Source organism: Mobula hypostoma, chromosome 6 (assembly GCF_963921235.1).
Source record: "Mobula hypostoma chromosome 6, sMobHyp1.1, whole genome shotgun sequence".
In the NCBI taxonomy this organism is placed as follows: Eukaryota; Metazoa; Chordata; class Chondrichthyes; order Myliobatiformes; family Myliobatidae; genus Mobula; species Mobula hypostoma.
The window spans coordinates 134137730-134152307 of NC_086102.1; the positions used below are offsets into that span (position 1 = coordinate 134137730).

Below are 14578 nucleotides of genomic sequence, written 5' to 3' on the forward strand. Positions count from 1 at the left end.
GACCTCACTTGGAGTACTTGCTCAGTTCTGGTCGCCTCACTACAGGAAGGATGTGGAAGCCATAGAAAGGGTGCAGAGGAGATTTACAAGGATGTTGCCTGGATTGGGGAGCATGCCTTATGAAAACAGGTTGAGTGAACTCGGCCTTCTCTCCTTGGAGCAATGGAGGATGAGAGGTGACGTGATTGAGGTGTATAAGATGATGAGAGGCATTGATCGTGTGGATAGTCAGAGGCCTTTTCCCAGGGCTGAAATGGTTGCCCCAAGAGGACACAGGTTTAAGGTGCTGGGGAGTAGGTACAGAGGAGATGTCAGGGGAAAGTTTTTTATTCAGAGAATGGTGAGCGTGTGGAATGGGCTGCCAGCAATGGTGGTGGAAGCAGATACGATAGGGTCTTTTAAGAGACTTTTGGATAGGTACATGGAGCTTAGAAAAATAGAAGGCTATGGGTAAGTCTAGAAATTTCTAAGGTAGGGACATGTTTGGCACAACTTTGTGGGCCGAAGGGCCTGTATTGTGCTATAGGTTTTCTATGTTTCTATGAAGGCCAATGCACCGTATGCTTTTACACAGTCAAGCTGCACAGCAGCTTTGAGTGTCCTATGAATTCGGACCCCAAGATCCGTCTGATCCTCCACACTGCCAAGAGTCTTACCATTAATACTATATTCTGCTATCATATTTGACCTATCAAAATGAGCCACCTCACACTTATCTGGGTTGAACTCCATCTGCCACTTCTCAGCCCAGTTCTGCATCCTATTGATGTCCCGCTGTAATCTCTGACAGCCCTCCAGACTATCCACAACATCCCCAACATTTGTGTTATCAGCAAACTTACTAACCCATCCCTCCACTTCCTCATCCAGGTTATTTATAAAAATCATTAAGAGAAGGGTCCCAGAACTGATCCCTGAGGCACACCACTGGTCACCAACCTCCATGCAAAATATGACCCATCTACAGCCACTCTTTGCCTTCTGTGAGCAAGCCAATCCTAGATCCACAAAGCAAGGTCCCCTTGGATCACATGCCTCCTTACTTTCTCAATAAGCCTTGCATGGGGTACCTTATCAAATGCCTTGCTGAAATCCATATACACTACATCTACTGGTCTACCTTCATCAATGTGTTTAGTCACATCCTCAAAAAATTCAATCAGGCTTGTAAGGCATGACCTGCCTTTGACAAAGCCATGCTGACTATTCCTAATCATATTATTCCTTTCCAAATGTTCATATATCCTGCCTTTCAGGATCTTTTCCATCAATTTACCAACCACTGAAGTAAGACTCACTGGTCTATAATTTCCTGGGTTATTTCTACTCCCTTCTTGAATAAGGGAACAACATCTACAGTCGTCCAATCCTCTGGAACTTCTCCTGTCCCCATTGATGATGCAAAGATCATCGCCAGAGGCTCAGCAGTCTCCTCCCTCACCTCCCACAGTAACCAAGGGTACATCTCGTCTGGTCCCAGAGACTTATTCAACTTGATGCTTTCCAAAAAGTGCACGCTTTGCAGTCATGCATTTTCATAAAAGGAATAAAGAAGAGGACTACGTTCTAAATGGGGGAAAGTTCAAAAATCAGAGGTGCAAAGGGACTTGGGAGTCCATGTGCAGGATTCGGTAAAGGTTAAATTGCAGGTTGAGTCAGTGGGAAGAAAGTCAAACACAATGCTAGCATTCAGTTTGAGAGGGCTAGAATATAAGAGCATGGATATCATGCTGAGGCTTTATAAGACATTGGTCAAATCACACTTAGAATACTGTGAGCAGTTTTGGGTGTCTTATCTGAGAAAGGATGTGCTGGCATTGGAGAGAGTCCAGAGCAGGTTTATGAGAATGATCCTGGGAATGAAAGGGTTAACACATGAGGAATCATTGATGGCACTGGGCCTGTACTCAGTGGATTTTAGAAGAATGAGGGGGAATCTCACTGAAACCTATCAAATATTGAATGGCCAAAATACAGTGGATGTGGAGAGGATGCTTCAAGGAAGTTTCCTTTAGTGGGTGAGTCTAGGACCAGTTGGCACAGCCTCAGAATAGAGGGATGTCCATTGAGAAGGCATTGGTCTTGCACTTTGATGCATCACCTTCTGGCTAAAGAAGGGAATTCTTCAGCCAGAGGGTGATGAATCTGTGGAATTCATTGCCACAGATGGCTGTGGAAGCCAAGTCATTGAGTATATTTAAAGTGGAGGTTGATAGGTTCTTGGTTAGTCTGGGAGTCAAAGGTTACGGGAAGAAGGCAGGAAAATGGGGTTGAGGGGGATAATAAATCAGCCATCTTGGGATGGCGGAGAAGACTCGATGGGTCGAGTGGCCTAATTCTGTTTGTATATTGTATGGACTTACTGTCATGGTCTGGTCCATGAAGTCTGCATTCCGGTTCACAGTCCGGTCCGTCGATTCCTTATTCCGGGTTTTCCTGTTTTCCCTTGTTCCATGTGGTGCCTTAATTGAGGCACCTGATTCTCGTTTTGAGCTGGCACATAAATACCTCTCAAACCAAGGATTCCCTGCTGGACTGTTCCCTTCCCTTTCCCTTCTGCCTGAAACCTTGGCAGTATCCCTGTCAAGTTCAACTGCCAGAGTGAGACTGGAGCCTTGCCATGCCAAAATAAGGAACTGTCTATTGTTGAGTTTGGGACTGTCGCTTTGTAACCCTGTGTTTAGTGTCCGTCTCTAAGATGAGTCCTGGCCCTACATCCTGTTCCCAAGAAAGTGTCCCGGCCTTGCGTCTTAGGAGGAGTCCTCGCTCCATACTCAAGAGCTTAACCAAGCTGAGTCCAAGAGCTGAGCCAAATCTGGTTCAAGAACCATGTCCTGCCCTGTAGTACCTCGTCCAAGGCTCTGAGTGTCCAGTCCATGTCCAAGGCTCTGTGTTCTGGTGATACAAGACCAAATTCAGGTGCTGTGTTCCAGCCCTGTCCAAATCTGAGCTTCGTGACCTCATCTAGTTCTGGTTCCTTGCCCAGCCCGGTGCTGGAGATTCCTGTAGCCACGTCCTGTCCTTGCCAAGATCCTAGTCCCGAGTCCCAGCCTAAACCCGGGTTCTGGTTGCAAGTCAAGACCCAGGTTCCGAGTCCCAACCAAAACCCAGGTTCTGGGTCCTTGTCCAGGCTCTGGTTCCGGAGTTCTGTGTTCCTGGTCCAGGCTCCTCGGTCCTAGTTCCACGTCCGGGTCCTGTGTTTCTAGTCCAAGTCCTTGCCCAAAGCCTGAATCCTAGTCTCGTCCAGGGCCCGTGTCCCTGTCCAGCATTGTTTCTTTCTAACTCATCTCGATAAACCTAGTCCTGTTCCTAGTACTTCAGTATCTGTGTCTTGCATTTGGTTCCTCTCCCAATGCCCCCTTGTGACATTTGGATGGATTAGTAAGTTTGTAGATGACAGATGGATTGATGGAGATGTGGACAGCATTGAGGGCTGTCAGGGGAAACATCAAAGTATGTATGGGTTACAGAAATGGGGGGAGGGAGAAATGGCAGATAGTTCAATTTGAGCAAGTGAATGTGTATTGTAAAAGGGAAATATATTGTTAATGGCAGGACCCTTAATAGCATTGATGAACAGAGGGATCTTGGGGTAAATCAAGACCGTCATCAAGGTGTTCAAGGTGGTTTGGTACACTAGGGTCTCATATCTTTCCAAGTTTGGATGGAAGCATTTAAAGTAGGTCAGTAGTAGTCCAGTGCAAACTCTCTCATAACTGATTCTATTCAATGACACCACATTAGATAGGGTGGTAAAGGCAGCATATGGAATGCTTCCCTTCGTTGGTCAGGCCATTGAATAAAGGAGTTAGGAAGTCATGTTGCAGATATATAGAACTTTTTGGTTGGGCCACACTTGGAGAACTGTGTACAGTTCTAGTCACGAATTACAGGAAAGATGTGGAAGCTTTGGAAAACTTGCAGAACTTGAGGGCGTGGTTTATCATGTTTGAAAGCCAGTTCCATCATGCCGATAGGTTCGTTTAAAGTTTGCGATACTCTTTTCTCATTGGCTGGCTTATGGGCACAATGGATCCTGTCTCTGGTTCCAGGTACCCTGGGAGTATAAAAGAAAGCATATGCAGAGGGTTCGCTCTCCTTTATTGCCACCCACAGGGCCTGACTTCAGGATGAATTTGCAATTAGTCGTGAAGGACCATTGCAGACACAGATGCTCCCCTCCCTGCCCCCTGCAATTTGTTCAGTTAAGTATCCATTCGTAGCATGCTTACTACTTGGGTTTTATAAATTAGGGAGGTTTAGCATTCATTTAAAGGGTAACTCTGAATGTACCATGGAGTGGTTTAGGGTAGCTTCGACAAATACTTGTTTAGCTAGATGCTCGATTTAATGTTTCACTGTTCATTTCTTAAATAAATATCTCACATACTCACTTTTAAATCTGTCTGTCCTGTTTTGCTCGTTGGATCCTCGAACCTGCTCTCCCAAATTTAATTTGGTGCAGTTAGCAGGATCCAATGTTTGGGACGGAAGATGAGTATTTTTAGATCGACGAGTAAAAGGGAACATCCTCCACACGAGAGAAGTCGAGTCTCTTAGTGGACAGATAATAGTGCAGGATTTGGTAGCCTCGAGAACCTAATGCAGGGTTACAGACCGCGTGTAGGTTAGTCAGATTAGTGATTTTGCGCCTCATCCTCATACAAGGTGAGGTCATTTGACCTGCTTTGCTCTTCCCTGTAAAACGAGTGCATGCGTGTGGTCATTGCCTTTAAGAGACTCTGTGAATCTGTTGGACCCCGTCCAGTTTCTTGCCCCTTCTCAGTTGTTCTCTGATAAGCGTGCTATTTTTTCTGTGAGAACTGTCTGTTTTAAGATTTTGCAGTTCCATACGATGCTTTAAAGAAGTGGAGTACAGTTTGGGTGTCTAATGGATATCTAATCTGTCACTTTGCGTTGTGTTCTAATCTGTTACTTTGTTCTGGTTTTGGTTTAACCTGTTACTTTGTTTCTTGTTTTCTTAATCTGTGATGTGTTGATTGTGAGTTCCGCGCCCGCCACGGCGCCGAGCTTTTCTTCCGCCCCCTCTGTCTCCGAGTCTACTTCTTTGGTAAGGACTCTCCACCCCACACCGATGACCCGTTCTCCCATCTTCAACCCTCCTCCTCTTCCTGGACACCCCCGCCCTGGGCTTTTGCCTGCTCTGGACCTTTTCATTGCCAACTCCTGACGGGACATTAACAGACATCAACAGACATCCCACCCTGCAAAAACTCATTTCAGGGAGGTAGCACCACCGCCCCATGCAACCCCATATTCACCCCCCCCCCGTCGACCTCCAAGGGTGTATGTAATACTTCTAGTGATTTTGTCTAATCTGTAAACCGTTGGGTATATACGGCAAATGTGACGTTAAAATATGTACATATATTATCATGTTTATTCTATTATAACTTTAAGCAAGTCTACGGGGAGTTTGGCCTCATCACATAGGACATCAATAGCGTAGCCCCTTGGCAGCTAGCCAGATAGTTTAAATCAGGGGTCCCCAACCTGTTTTGCACCGCGAACCAATTTAATATTGACAATATTCTTCCGGGGGTGGGGTTGTTAAACGCGACTGGAATATAGGTGATAAGTCAACTATAAGTCACTTGTAAGTGGCTAATACACTCGATTTCGTTTCTAAAGGGGTTTATCTAACGAATTTAATATTAAACACACAGCGCATATTCTCCTCGCATGAATTTAGTGATAAGTCAATTATAACAGTGGTCCCAAACCTCCGAGCCGCGAAGAATGCAGGGGTACAGCGGTGGCCAGAACGAACCCAGCCGAAAAAAGCCGAAATAAACAAGCTAGTTGATTAGGTGCTGCCCGGCACGTAAATGTCGGGCCAGATCAGAGACGACGCTGCACTTACATTCCTAATGGGATGGGTAACATTGCTCACCTGCTGTTGATCACATCTGTGAGTCAGTATATAAGATTAAATAGGGGACCAGCTCATTAGCTATTACACTCCAAGTTGGGCAGGTGGCCTTCTGGGGCACAGGGAGGCTAGTTGGACTACTGTTGTATACTGGGGGGGGGGGGTGACAGTTGGGTATACAGTATTGGGTATTCCACTTGTGTTTTATATGTAACTTGGGGGGGGGGGGTTGCGAGAGTCAAACTAGTCTGACGGTTGGATCATCACATTCACAAACTTTCGAGGGGTGATTGTACTGTGGGGGACATGGCTTATTCAGCCTGTCGAAAGTTGCTTTGTCGTGATTGGTTAGTTTAGAAACTGCAGCTGCTTTTCCCATTGGTTAGCCAGCCTGGTGTCCAGTTTCAAATGTCCCAGGTATGAAATAACATGTGGAAGGGGCTTTCTCTCTCTTCCTTTGTTTAAGGTAGGCGGTGCATATAGCCATTGCGAAGTTATGCTCTGCGCATGCTTTTAGCTAGGTATGTTAGTTGAATATTCAGCATTGTAGTTTCAGTAACTTGGGGAACATGAATATTTGGTAGAATTTTTACTGTTTGTGAATAAATGATTAATTTACAGTGGCTACAAAAAGTATTTACCTCTCCCCCCCCCAACTGGAAGAATTCAAGTTTTATTGTTTTACAACATTGAATCACAGTGGATTTAATTTGACTCTTTTTGACATTGACCAACAGAAAAAGGCTCTTGTGCCAAAGTGAAAAAAGATCTCTACAAAGTGATCTAAATTAATTACAAATATAAAACACAACATAATTGATTGCATTAGTATTCACCCCCTTTAAAATGACACATCAGATTATCACTGGTACAGCCAAATGGTTTTAGAAGTCAGGTAATTAGTTAAATGGAGATCACCGTGTGCAGTCAAGGTGCTTCAATTGATTGTAGTAAAAATACACCTGTATCTGGAAGGTCCAACTGCTGGTGAATCAGTATCCTGGCAGAAACTACATCACAAAGAGGAAAGAACACTCAAGCAACTCTGCACAAGGTTATTGAAAAGCACAAGTCAGGAGATGGATACGAGAACATTGCCAAGTCACTGAATATCCCTTGGAGTACAGTTAAGTCAATCAACAAATGGAAAGAATATGGCACAGCTGTAAGTCTGCCTAGAGCAGGCCGTCGTCAAAAACTGAGCGTCCATGCAAGAAGAGGATTAGTGAGGGAGGCCAGCAAGATACCTATGAGAACTCTGGAGGAATTACAAGCTTTAGTGGCTGAGATGGAAGAGACTGCACATACAACAACCATTATCCGGTGCTTCACCAGTCACAGCTTTATGGGAGAGTGGCAAAGAGAAAGCCACTGTTGAAGTGTACTCACAATATAGTTTCCTATACAAACTTGTATTTCCATTCAACAACTTTTCCTTTAATCCACACAGTCTCCATGTCAGATGGCTACCTATGGAAGCACTCGTTGATCCAAAGCTCTGATGTTCTTTTCTCAGGCTCTTCCCTACGACCATTTCTCTGTTACATTGATGAATAAGTTAGTGCCACTTCCTGCACTTGGTCACAACTCAAACTCTACAACTTTTGCTGCTATTTTCTATGCTGCTGTCTCGCTTTCAGAGTCTGCCTGTCTCTTCCTTCCCCTTTCTTGACTTCCATTTGTATCTTAATGCATGGGCTATCAAGCATATATAGCCATGTAAGCCCACTGACTCCAACAGGTATTTTACTACCCTTCCCACATTATTTACTATGAGGAATCCATTCCCCGGTCCTCCTACCCACTAGACTCCACATTCAAAGATTGTTCTCTGTAACTTCAGTCACCTCCAGTGGGATTCTACCACCATCTTTCAACATTTTGAGGGGAATTCCAGGTCTGCTGTTCATCTCACCAGCCAGTCAGCACTTTCCAATACGATGAAAGGAAATGCACTACCTTTTAATCTCTTCCCATCACACAATCCAAGAACCCAGTGATTCACTGGTATTTTTTCCAGCCGAGTGTTCTGCAATTGGTGCTCATAATATAGTTTCCTCAGCATCAAAGAAAACAAACACATATAGGGGTGCAACACACATAAAATGCAGCAGGTGAACGCAGCAGGCCAGGCAGCATCTATAGGAAAAGGTACAGTCGACGTTTCCGACCGAGACCCTTCGTCAGGACTAACTGAAAGTAAGAGAATCTCTTACTAGCTCTTCTTTCAGTTAGTCCTGAAGAAGGGTCTCAGCCTGAAACGTCGACTGTACCTCTTCCTATAGATGCTGCCTGGCCTGCTGCGTTCACCAGCAACTTTTATGTGTGTTGCTTGGAATTCCAGCATCTGCAGATTTCCTCGTGTTTACATATAGGGGTGAGCATTTTGCAGAGTACTTGAAGTAGACAGTCCAGCTGGAAAGTTGGGTAGAGTGGTGGTAAAAGAAATGTAATCCAGACAAATGAGGTGATGCATTTCAGTAAGTCAAATTCTCCAGGGCATACAGATAATGCAGAAGAAGTCCATAGCTTACAAGTGAAAAGGATAATATTGTAAGACATAGGAGCAGAATTAAGCCATTTGCCTATCAAGCCTGCCTGCTCCACCATTTAATCATGGCTGATTTATTTTCCACTCAACCCCCTTTTCCCCATAACCTTTGACATCCTTTATAATCAAGAATCTATCAATGTTTGAATTTAAATATATCCAATGACTTGTGAAAGTGAAGAAAGCACTTAGCATGTTTGCCTTCGTATGTTGAGGCAGTGAGTATAATATTGGGATGTCATGTTGGAGCTATACATAACGTTGTATGCATTTCTAGTCACCACACCGCAGAGGGATATTTCATTAGGGCCTTTTGGCCCACCACTTTAATGTCACTTATCAGTGTTATTGCATTGGATTCAGAATTGACACCTATATAAGACAAGACAGTGGTGGAAGGGTGTTATTCTGTTTGGAGTCCTGTAACCAGTGGTGTTTTGCAGGGATTGGTACTGGGGCCTCTATTGTTTGTGATTTATAAAAATGACCTGGATGAAAATGTAGATGGTTGACTAGAACATTGTAGACAACCCAAACATTGGTGGAGTTGCGAACAGTGTAGAAGAGTATTAAGTGATACAGCAGGACATAGATTAGTTACAGATAAGAGCAGAAATAATGGCAGATGGGAGTTTAATCCAGGCAAATGTGAGGTGTTGCACCTTGGGAGATCAAAAGTAAATGGAAAGTATACAGTTAATAGCAGGACACTGAACAGCATTAATGTACAGAGGGCTCTTGAGTCCAAGCCCAAAGCTCACCGAAGGAGACCATACAAGCAGATAGGATGGTAAAGAAGGCATATGACATACTTTTCTTTATTGGTCAGTGTATTGAGTGCAAGGGTAAGGGAATCATGTTGCAGCTATATAAAACTGATTAGGTTGCATCTGAAACAGTGTGCAATTCTGATGATCCCATTACAGGAAGGATATGAAGACTTTGGAAAAGGTGAGAGTTATATGGAGAGGTTGGACAAACTTGGGCTTTTTTCTGGATCATTGGAGGCTGAGGGGAGATCGTTCAGAAGTTTATAAAATGGTGAGAGGCATAGATAGGGTAGGTAATCAGAATCTTTTACCCAAGGTGTGGAGTGGTGAAAGTGTTGATCAGACTTGCTGCTTGGGGAAAGTAATTGTTTTTAAGTAGGGCATGGATGCTACATAGCCTTTTTTCCTGATAATAGTGGGACAAACAGTCAATGAGTATGATGTCACTGGGCTTTTACTGGCACCTTTCTGTATATATGTCTTTGATGCCGGTGATGCCTTGGGCAGTTTTGACTACCGTTTGTAGAGCTTTCCTGTCTGCCACAGTGCAGGTTCCATATCATGCAGTGATGCAGCATATTAGGATGCTCAATAGTGCATCTGTGGAAGGATGTACGTATACTGTAGATGTGCATAGTCATACTCAATTCAGGCTTCTCAGAAAGTAGAGATGTTGGTGAGCTTCCCTGATTATGTAGGATGTGTTCTGGGACCATGAGAGATTGTGCAAGATGTGTACTCCCAGGAGTTTGAAACTGCTCAGTTTCCATGCTGTGCCACTGATGTAAAGAAGGGTGCGAGTGGTGCAAATTCTCCTGAAGTCAGTAAGAATCTCATTTGCCTTCATCCATTTTACAGAATGTCTATATCTGTCACAAGCATCCTCCACTTGCATATCAATCCCCTCTAACACCTGCTCTGTAGAATGCTTCAGGGGGACTGATTGCAGTGAACAAGAAATTTAGCCCAGTGGTGAATGCAAAATAGAATCCAAATTTTCAGGGAAGAGATGGAAAGATATTGAAAATAACTTGCTCTTGTTTCTAAGATGTAGCTGAAAACAAAAGTGGCTTTGAAAGTGACAATTTTTAATAGTTGAAGTTTAGGTCATTGAGATCTGCTCTCTAGACAACAGAACCAATAGATAAGAGTCTGCCTGATTTCATGACAGACAACACGTAAATGATGAAAAAGAGAGAAATGAAATAGATAATTGGATGGGGTGGTTATTTATACACAAATGAACTAGTCACATCACTGAATAAAGATGTTGCTATAATCTTTAGTTGCTAATGTAATGAAATTGGAGTCAGGATAAGAGATCACACTTCAAGACAAGAGCTTGCAATAATAATGTTTCACTATTTATATTTCAAACTTTTGGATCCTTTGAATATAATTCCGATGACAATCTGTCAAACAGAAACAATATAATCAACGATAATTGGAAACAGATGATTTTCTTCCGGATTAACCTAGTTTGATCAACATCTTCCAAGTTTTAATTAAATAAGACAGAACTCTAAAATAAGGAAAGCACAGCTTTAAATGTGATGTTGTAATTAGTTTTATTTACACCACAATAGCAAGTTGTCATAATGTGGTACAAAATACTGGACTCCTAATAAAGTCAAAAATGAAGTCTGTACTGTCAAGGAGATACACCATTAGTCAGTCTGAAAGGCTGACCCATTTCAACAGGCAAATGAAGACCATCAAAAGCTACCACAATAAGGCTATCACCAATAAAGTAGGTTCATACAATAATTGATTGTGGCTAAAATACAGAAAATCAGTTTACTGGTACTGATAACAAAGGTGGCATCATTTCGTGTGTGGATAGGTACAAAGAAGGATAAAATATAGTTACAATTTTCATTACTACATACCTGAAATAAAAGATTTTGGGTGAACTAACTTTAAAACTCTTCTGTCACTCTTTCCTCCCCTCAAATTGGAAAAGAAAACAAAAGGCGCCTCCACTATGGAGCACAAAATGTAATACACTGTAACGTGATACTTTGCAGTCAATATCAAAACAAAGGAAAGTGAGGCTGTCAGGTAGCCATCACTCCTGCATCGTAACAACAATATCACTCCCAAAAAAACCTTTCTTTGTAAATATTCATCCACATCGATCACAATACACAACTGCTAAGTGGATTACCGCTACACAATTTATGGTGGCAGAGATAAAGAACAGCTGCGCTGAAAGGTTAATTGTTTATGATCTTAAATACTTAGTCCAGAAAAAAATTGCTTGTCTCAAAAGGGTTGGCCCCAAGACAACACAGGCAGTTAACAGTTTTACAAGTATTCTTTACTGTGTTCTTAAAATTTTATATGCAGATTATGCAATAGTCTATTTGTATGACACAAGTGCTAGATATTTTTTTGTCAAATTTAAGTATCAATTAATAACAGTATTAAAGAGTGATATTTGAAGATATTTTAATAAAAGATGCATCTCCTTCTGAGGTTATCTGGTATGTTCATCAGAAAAAAAATTGTCAATCCTCGTCTGCAGATGCCAAGGAAAAAAAAGCAAAACTTGGTAAACTGCCCCAGAAATAACTTGATGCAAATTGCGTGCATACCTGTACAGAACAAATGGTATCTTCTGTTTGTGGCACATGCAAGCTCACTGACTCCCCTAAATGAAAATAAAGATCAATGCCCCTTGAAATAAAACAAACAATGGGCCCATTAAAAACAATGTTTAAATTCATCTTATCAAAAGAAGGAATGAATACTTAACTCCACTTATTTAAAGGAATGTTTAACATCAAGAGTAGATGCAAACAGTTTCTTAAAAGTCACAGAATTGATGTGTTAATTGCTTTGCAATCAAACATACATAATCCTATAGAAAGTGTGGAACACCATCTTAAAGATTACAGCTGGTTATATTTTATGTTGTGTAAATCTGTTTTAAAACAAAAATACAGTAGTGCCCTTATTCAGTGTTGCCAAACGTCTCCCACACGCACACATGCTCCACATACTCCTCACAGAGCTAAATTCATTAAGCTTCAAGCAACCATTACAAAAAGGAGGAATGAAAACCATTTACTCAGAGAAAAAAGTTACTAGTTAATGACCCCCATGTCAGTTGTCCCATAAATTCTGGAGTGAGCGTGCTTGTGTACATTAACAGATGGCAGGACAGTGTGCCTTCTCCCACACTCCAGTGGTAATGCTGTTTTACAGCCCAATCCTCAGCCAGCATTAGTCACATTCTGGGGCCAACCCAAGCACCTGCAGAATGGAATCAACCAAGGGCTCAGGGCCAAGCTCTTTCCACCCCTGTCAATAGCTGGTAAGCACAGCTCCTGGACCACAATGTAAAAACAACCAGTCCAACAAAATAAAGATCACTCTTCCTTCTTGTTTTCAGAGTGGAACAACTGAAAACCTTAATGCTAATTCCCCCTTAGCAAATGGCAGCCTTCTGCAGTGCAACCAGTTACAAATATCAAATATAGTATCACTGTAGTATTACTCATATTTAAATGGGTATGATATCACCTTGCAATACTATTCTTACAAGACTTCATTTATAAATCTACTTATAACAGAACATATAGTAATATACACCAACTGGAATTGTTACACAAAGTTTGAACAAGATCCCTCACTCAAAGTACACCCTCCTGAAAATGTCCAGTACACTTCTTTAAGCCATCAAAAAGCTATGTTCCATGTAGGGGGTGGGGGAGAATACAGAAGATTAAAATTAGACTGGAACCAAGGAGTAATCACAAAAGAAAGGTTAAAAAAAATTCATCGAAATATCAGTGGGTAAAGTAACTGGAATTCTCTCCAAAAAGTAATTAAAAAATGCAAGTTATTAGGTCTTATGAAACATGATTTAAAAACATAAGGATCTCTTTATATAAAAAGTAGATAATATTTTGTTAAATGGTTTACCAGGAGTAAAAATAAACACAAATAAAAAATGCAATGGTTAAGGTAGTTGCCAAGTCTGACCACAAACATTCATAGTGAGGTGCTCTTCTAAGTGTCCACAATCCATCTTCTCTCATCTTCAGTAAAAGCCATCATTTCCTTTATAAGTGCCCACATAATAAAATCAAACTTGGTCTGTTAAGGAAACATTTGTACATGATTATCTCCTGTACTATTAACAAATTACCTGGTCTTTTTTCACAAAAAAACCCCTCTTATTGTCTAATGGATAACAGATTATTATTGGTTTATGTTTTCAGCTTCTATTAGAAATGAGGACCTCAGAAGTGGAAGTTGGAAACAAGTCCTGTGTCATGCTTTTGATTAACATTCCAATCTTTAAACATGTTTGCAAGTCAACCTAACACATGCTTTGTTATTGGTTGATTCCCTATACTACTCAGTGTTATATAAACCCAGCATAATAAGTCAAGCAGGCTTTGATGATAACCTGACAATATTCAACAGTATAATCTGCCACTCTGGACTGGCAACTACCTTAAAATAGGCTAGGTTTTGTTTGGAAAAAACAGCAAAAATGGTACTCCAACTAGGTATGAAAATCCAGCTAATGACTGGACCTTTTTTGCACGCATGCCAGGAAAGAGGCTTCACCACCATCTTTTCCACATCACAACAGTGGAGGAATTATTTCCACACTTTTAAGGCATTGCTCCCCAATTCAAAAGTCAGCAACCATCTGTTGTTAAAAAGGCACATACACTCATGTCTTCAAAGGGCTTCTCAGAAAATACCCCATGCGTCTCTTCCATTCCAATATAGTCTTTCTCACCACATTGTAATGTTCTTCGAATTATTACTATATGCCACTTGGTTTTGTTGAGATTACAATCAATGCATCTGGACTCATAGATGGCATGAACTTCTTCGTTAAAGGACAAGAACAATAGAAACAGTGGTTGACTGCCTGAGACAGGAGAACTTTTGAGTAGGTAAACTCAGAGCAGAGCTTTTGAGATTACACCTCCTTCGTGACTCTGCCAAAGTAAATGCTGGCTGTCCCACAAACCTATTTCAGGATGGACAGAGGTAAAAAAAATCTTTTACTTTTTGTTTATTGCCAGCATTTTGCCCAGTTGTCCTTGTATTCTGGAAGAACACCACAGCAGGACACAGGAGATATAGAATGAAGTCTGGCAGAGTTAGAGAAATAAAGATATTGTGTGCAAAAGAGAGAACTCCAGCTGGCAACTACATTGGTGGCTCTTCCTCCATGGGCTCATCATCTGGCCTGCAGGAAAAGAAAATACACAAATAACTTAAACAGAAAGGACAAAGGCTTCTTAGTCATGGTTCTGAACAGGCCCATACACACTCACATGTTTGTCAGAAGTACTATTTTTCAGGGAGGCTAACCCCATCTCCCAGCTAGCA

The 14578-nt window shown here is 41.8% G+C and overlaps 1 protein-coding gene across 12 annotated transcripts in view; it reads right to left on the reverse strand.

Annotated features, from left to right (window-relative positions):
• Nucleotides 1–10745: 10745 nt before the first annotated feature.
• hdac4 (histone deacetylase 4) overlaps nucleotides 10746–14578 on the reverse strand; it is a 494468-nt gene continuing 490635 nt past the window's right edge. For all 12 annotated transcript variants that reach the window (XM_063051788.1, XM_063051782.1, XM_063051780.1 and 9 more), the window contains one exon: nucleotides 10746–14435. In XM_063051788.1, the coding sequence (XP_062907858.1) occupies nucleotides 14396–14435 (40 nt within the window). In that variant the 3' untranslated portion in view covers nucleotides 10746–14395. The remainder of the gene's footprint in view (nucleotides 14436–14578) is intronic.